Source organism: Zonotrichia leucophrys, chromosome 14 (genome assembly GCF_028769735.1).
Source record: "Zonotrichia leucophrys gambelii isolate GWCS_2022_RI chromosome 14, RI_Zleu_2.0, whole genome shotgun sequence".
Classification (NCBI taxonomy): domain Eukaryota; kingdom Metazoa; phylum Chordata; class Aves; order Passeriformes; family Passerellidae; genus Zonotrichia; species Zonotrichia leucophrys.
Genome location: NC_088184.1, coordinates 376,914 through 383,657, shown reverse-complemented (window position 1 = coordinate 383,657; position 6,744 = coordinate 376,914). Strand labels below are relative to the sequence as shown.

Below are 6,744 nucleotides of genomic sequence, written 5' to 3'. Positions count from 1 at the left end.
GCTCCTCCCAGGACTGAGAACTCTGGAAGCAGGTGGAAGCAGGCTGCCTTACCTTCTCAATGTTGCCTTGAAAGCAGTGAACACGGACTAGGGAAAAATAATCCTGAGCCAGTGCATAGTATTTTAATGCGGACTCCATGTCTGACTGGCTCTCCAAGTACTGTGCCCACCACTTCCACAGGCTCCTGGAAAAGCAACAATATTAACTGCAGCAATGAGAACTGACAGATGCTGTTTGTCACTGCTAGAGAGCTTGAACTAAAGACTTAACACACTTAGTGTGTTCGTGGTTTACCCCTACCCAAGTGTGACACTCCCAAGATCTGCCCTGTACCAGAAGTCAGCCTGGATAACAATGTGGCAGTTACTATGCAAGTGCAGCATAAACCTGAAAAGCTGTTGGAGGGTCATAGTGGATAAGGCAGGGGTTGAATGAGACTGAGAAGATTCACACTCTGTCATCCTTGCAGTCATCACAAATTGTATGTCAGACCTGACAGCCCGTGTAGAAGGAACAAGCATAGCACTGACTTGTCTTTCATCTTGTTGATGTAGTTCTCCAGTGCTTGTAAGTCTTCAGAGAGCATTCGAGGTACCTCAAACCTGTGTGTGTCTGACTTTTCATAGCTGTAGAGAAGAACATATTAGATGTGAGATGACAGCCTCCTTATTAGCTCTCTATTAATCTATTTGATCTTGTTTGCCAGCCAAACAACAGGCAACACTGGCAACAACTGCTTCAGCTGTATAAGTTCACTGTACGACCAGTTGCAGTCCACCAGCACCATCAAAAATTAAAAGTTCAGTGGTACTGCCAGGCACTTGGAATCAGGGAGGTGTGATCTTCACAGCACACAACATACTTTAAAAGTGCCAGTGGTGGCCCAAAGAAGTATTCCAGAAAGTTCCCCAAGCATCAAGCACACCTGTCTGGACAGGTCACAAATGGCCCAGGCTCCACATTGTACCCACTGCTGCTGCTGAGAGGTCACTGCCCTTCCCCAGCACCCCCATCTCCTAACCCCACTGCCCACCATGGCCAGCAGTCTGCCTGAGCACAGCAGAGTTCTACTGTGATTCTGAACAGAATTGACCTTATTGGATGATGATGATGATGATGGGAACTTTTCATATTGGAAAACTCATATAAAAACAAGATCTCAAACAAGAAATACAAGACATCAAAAATACCCTCCCCTAACTTGTCATGGGACTTGGCAGTCACAGGAGAGGATCAGCCACCAGAAGCAACCAAAACAAACTCAATTCTGCTCCAGCATTTGTGTCTGGGACTCTCGGGAAAAGCAAATAATTGTTTTTTTTCATGGAAAAGGAAGGAAAAGATGGCAGTGATCTTCCAGAGACAAACATAGGACTGGATATGAGTGGGTTTTCACTGCTGGCCCAGACAGACTCTTGACTTTTTAAGATACTAGTCATTATTTGCATGGGAGGGTGCTGGGAGGTTTCACTGGAATGCTTTCACTCTATGAGATAGAAGGCACCAGAAACAGGAAAAGACTTTAATTAATTTTTACTGGTCATGATCAAACATCCTCTTTCACCCATCTTCACAGGAGAAAGAGACTCCCAGCCCCCCAGCTTACACCCAGCTGCTGCTTACTGGGTGAGTGCCAGGCTCTGCTGCCCGGTTGCCTCCAGGTGCTTGGCGTAGTTGTAGTGGGTGGTGCGCAGGTGAACCCGGTCGTGAGCCTCGGCCGTCTCGATGGCTTTCTGCCACTGGTTGGAGGCCTGGTAGAACTTGTTCAAGAGGTCATAGCGTCTGCAATCCTTGTACAGCCGCTCTGCGTCCTCCTGGGGGAGAGGAACACCCAAATTCTGTCAGCCCCCACCACACTGCGTGTCAGTCACACTTCTCGGAGCAGTTTAGTAGTGCAGGGCATTGCAATGCAATTAAAGCAAAAATCCATCAGTCAGAGGGTTTAACCAACTAAATATACATGGCCTAGGATAGCATGTTATTGGGAAACAGGATGGTCATGTAAAAATAAGGAAAGCATTCAGATCCTGACATTTATTGTACAGGATTGCCTGAGAGGGAGGGGAGTGACACAAGCAAGTCATCAATGATCAAATGCTGTCATCAGGAGTGTGAATCACCAAAAATGGAGACATGCTTAGGTGGAGGTACAGCTACCAATCATGCTGCCCACCCAGGAGTAGGGCTCAGGAGAGGATCCTGGCACTCAGGGTTTGAGAATTAAGGTGTTGCAAGCCAGGGAACCCCTGTGGCCTCCCAGCAGATCTCAGAGGTAGCAATACTGTTTGTGGACAACTGAGCTCCATTCCTGGGAATAAATGTTGGTAATTTATTGCAGAATTAGAACAGGAGGGTTTTGCCGGTGCTGACGCAAGGGCGGGCAAATTTGGAACTATTATTTTTATTCTCTGAGAGGTTCTAACTCCTGTGGAAGGAGCACTTTCCTGCTCCACCCAACTGCTGTCCAGCTGAACACTATATTTAGTAAATTAAGATTATCTGTCCAAGACAGAAAAATGCTTTTTGTCTCTTATTGTTTCAAATTTTAAAAAGCACAGAAAGTGGAAAAGGAAGATGCCTGCCCTAAGACTCTGTACAAGATGGAAAAAGGCAGTAGAACTGTATTTGTTTTGCTGCAGTTCCCTTCCACCTTTCCAAACAGATCTAAATATCCAAGAGAAGCAGTGCTGACACTTTTCAGCCTCATAGTTTTCTCTGCCAGGAAGCCTTTACAAACATTTTGTTTAAATTTTCCTTTTTTCCTTACCTTTAACTCAGAATAGTTACTCTCTGTCTCTTTCTCTCTCTCATACTCATCAAGTAACTATAGATTACTAAATACCTTTTCAAGCCAAATTTTAATTATTTGACCATTTTCAAGACTTCCTTTTCTGTGAAATCTTTCTAAGAGCTGAGAAATTTGCATTGGTTTTGTCTGAAGCTTTTCCAGTTCATCAACTATTTTTTCTGTAATGAGATACTTAAAGGCTGGAGGTCATCATTCCAGCTGTAGCTGCCCTGAATACACAGATAGGAGTTACCAAATCCAGGCCCCAGGATTTGGCATCTCCTCAAACATGGCCCCAAACTGATTTTTGCTGTCATAGCACCTTGCTTTTTTTTATCTAATTCAGTATTTCCTATGGACTGTGGGTTATTTCATAAATTCTTTTCCAGTTTTTCCCTCTAACAGATCATATGTCTGGATCTCTTACGGTTCCCAAATGAAAAATTTCTGGCTTTCTTATGGATCGTTGCTAAAGGTATTAAATTAGTCGAATACTAATTCCTCTCTAACCAACACCAGTCAATTTTCAATCCATATGACAATGCTGGTCTCAAATTCAGCTTAGATCTCAGTTCTATTGGCAGTCAAGGGGAATGAAGACAGACATGAGACACAAGGTCCACTTTGGGGTGTATCTGCTGCCAGGTTGGGCTCCAGATGGTGGAACCGCCAGATCTTGTCCTCTGTCTGAGCTGGATCCAGCCAAGTTCCTGCTCACACGGTGGGAGAAGTCAGGATAGAAATCTGGGTGACTGGGCATCCCTGGGACATGAATGTGACTGACCAGAGCTCTCCAGCCCTACAGGAAAAGTCTATTTTCCCTAAACTCCTTCAACAACCTCAGGTCAGCCCTCACTCTGTGACACCATACAGCTCTAGCCTTTCACTCTAGAAACAAATAAGTTCAAATTGGAACTTGCGTTCCATACCAGAACTTAAATATCAGAGCTCCATATCAGAGCTTAAAACATGTTTGTTGAAACATTTTAACTATAATAAAATACAGCCTTTTTTAAATCCAGTGAAATCTAGCTTGGAAGAGGCTTATGCCCCAAGAAAGCAGATTTTTGTTAAATGTTTCACACATAAAACAATCTGTAAAATATGTTTGCTTTAGTCAGCAGTTTCTTTCACGGAGTGATTTTTCAGAGTCTGATAGAAACCATTCACAGCTTGGCTGTGGGATTTACCAGCATGCCCAGCTGGATGGCCAGCACAGCCACCCTGGCCTTCTGCTCTGGCTCTTGCTCAGCCTCCCGCAGTGCCTTGGCTCCTCTGGCATGACCCATGTGCCCCAGGCAAACTTTGGCAACATCGAGCCTCTGAGTCTTCACACACATGCGAGCCATGTTCTCCCAGACAGCCTCACTGCAGGAAACAGGAGAGAAAAGGAGAGCTGGTATTGTGTCACCTGGAAAGCAAGTGAGGTGTGAGGAGGGAGAGTGTGAAAGGGGAAACCATCAGTACCTTGGGAATGGGGTGACTGTAACAGAGACTCCAGCTGTGTCAAGATCAAAGAGGAACAGAAGCAGGCTCACACACAAAGGTCACTTCTTGAGCTAAATGACCCCAACTTTAAGGAAATATTGTGGACTTTGATTTACACCAATGTCTAAACAGCAGCAATTACACGTCTGCTCTGGAGACAGGCTGAGAGAGTTGGGGATGCTCAGCCTGGAGAAGAGAAGGCTCTGAGGAGAACTTAAGAGCATCTTCCAGTGCCTGAAGGAGCTCCAGGAGAGCTGGAGAGGGAGCTGGGATGAGGGCCTGGAGGGACAAGACAAAGGGGAATGGCTTTAAATTGCAAAAGGGGTGATTCAGATTGGAAGAAATTCTTTCCTATGAGGGTGGGCAGGCCCTGGCACAGGTTGCCCAGAGCAGCTGTGGCTGCCCCATCCCTGGAGGTGTTCAAGGCCAGATTGGATGGGACTTGGAGCAACCTGGGAATAGTGGGCATCCCTGCCCAAAGCAGGGGTGGGTAGAACTAGATGGTCTTTAAGGTCCCTTCCAACCCAAACCAGTCCATGTTTGCATGTATATAAACATACATCATGTGCCCATCCTGCTGTAGCTGCAACCTATAGACAGTCACAACTCCCACACTGATGTTCAGAAATCAAAATTTAAATTACAAAAACGTTTTAACCTACACTGGAAATCTCCTGTTGCAGTCTGGAGTAGTTTAAATACCGAACAACTACTGGGAGTACAATTGTTGCACCCAGTTATAGGGAATGATGTGTAGAAAAATTACCTAACAACCATGTTCTAATTTAAAACTTGCATAAAACAGACAAAAAGAAAAGCTTTATAATGCTCAGACAAGAACTCAGGGCTATGAGCTTGGAGTTAACACTGCAAAGTCCCCTGCTCAGGTAAAGCAGGATGGGCTGAGGACCATGCTCCCAGCTGGAATGGTTGGCAGAATTGCTTAGCAGAAGGAGCACAACAGAATTGACCATCACAGAGTGGGACAAGCAAATATTTTCACAGATTCTGTTCACTTTTGAGACTCTTCAAAATTTCATGCAGTATGTTTGACTAATAAAAAGCATGAGCATTCAAAATAAGGGTTTTTTCAATGTCACCCTCAGCAGTGGTACATTTCTGTGCAGTTCTCAGGCACCAACACAGCACAAAGTAAAGATTTAAATTCTAAAAGCAAGGATAAAAGAAGAAAGTAATAGAATAGAATGACACTTTATGACCTGCCAAGAAATTCCCTTCCAGTTTTCCTATGATTAAAATGCATACACAGGAGAAAGTGACTAACTGGGAAGCAGTGGAACAGGTGAGCCATGACGTGCTCATACACTAAGAAAAGGCACAGGAAAAATTCTTTGCATAATTTAGTTAAGAATTAGAGCATCTTTTACTTGCAGTGCAACTCATTTGAAGGTTTTGGGTATTAATCGATATAAGTAGTACAGACTTCACTGAGACAAACGGTATGGAAAAAATAAAAAAGGAATGAAAATGTTAAATCAGGGACAAATTTCAGAAAGATCAAAAGTGTTTCTGGTTTAGAAAGGCAAAAATGCATATCTGAGTGCCACCTTTCTTACAACTGAGTGCTATTCAAGCATGGCCTCCTCATGCTCTTCTCCCACATGTCCAAGCTCCCCAGCCAAGGAGCCAAAAGGAATATTGAAATAAAGCATGGTCATTTCAGACCTAGAAGAGCCTGACAGAACCCAATACCACTCAATACAAAAATGCTGCCTTGTGTCATCAGATGTAACATTCCTAATTTCTGAAAAGTTGGAACAGTTTTCTCTTTTATTCCAGACACTATCTGGAATTGGGAAAAGTTGGAAAAACACCTTTAAACAACATTGACACAATGCTTTGTCAAGCTGACTAACGGTGACTTTCTGAAAGGAAATCAAAGTCTTTCTTTTTCAGAGCTCTGACAGCTCTCAACTCCCTCCATGCAGGAAGATGAGAGTTCATGGGCTCAAATAGGCAAGCGGATGAGATTCTTATTTAGAGTACTGGGAGTGGAAACTTTTGAGAGGAAACAGACTACACAGTGTATTTTAAAGTACAAAGTTAGAAGATAACAGCGTGCAGAGAGTCATAGCAGGATTTAGGAGATGTTGCTTATCATCTCTCAGCTGTTTTATGCTTTCCTGGATGGCAACATCTCCTGCCAATGTCAAAATTCAGCAGGAGCTCCTGTCCCTAGGACTCCTCTTTGGGAGCTCTTGCCCCACACACCTGCCTGTGGGCCACGCAGGCACCCAGGTACCTCTGCCCTGAGGAGCTTGAGTTCTGCCATCGCCCCCTCTTTCTCCTATACTCCAAACCATTTGCAAAATGAACCTGAGAGTCTTGAGCCAAGGATATGCTGCTGGCAGCAACACACGGAGAAACATCTGCAGTCAATGTGCTCTGCAGTTGGTTTTATTCCAGCAGACACTGCCTTCTCCCACCCTGACTGGGCAGGGGTAAG

At 44.4% G+C, this 6,744-nt stretch overlaps 1 protein-coding gene across 3 annotated transcripts in view; it reads right to left on the bottom strand.

Moving 5' to 3' along the window:
* Positions 1–6,744, bottom strand: part of IFT140 (intraflagellar transport 140) — an 83,880-nt gene that overhangs the window by 4,682 nt on the left and 72,454 nt on the right. For all 3 annotated transcript variants that reach the window (XM_064726092.1, XM_064726093.1, XM_064726094.1), the window contains 4 exons: positions 3,980–4,157; positions 1,625–1,815; positions 532–627; positions 53–185 (listed from right to left, as the gene is read on the bottom strand). In XM_064726092.1, the coding sequence (XP_064582162.1) occupies positions 53–185; positions 532–627; positions 1,625–1,815; positions 3,980–4,157 (598 nt within the window). The remainder of the gene's footprint in view (positions 1–52; positions 186–531; positions 628–1,624; positions 1,816–3,979; positions 4,158–6,744) is intronic.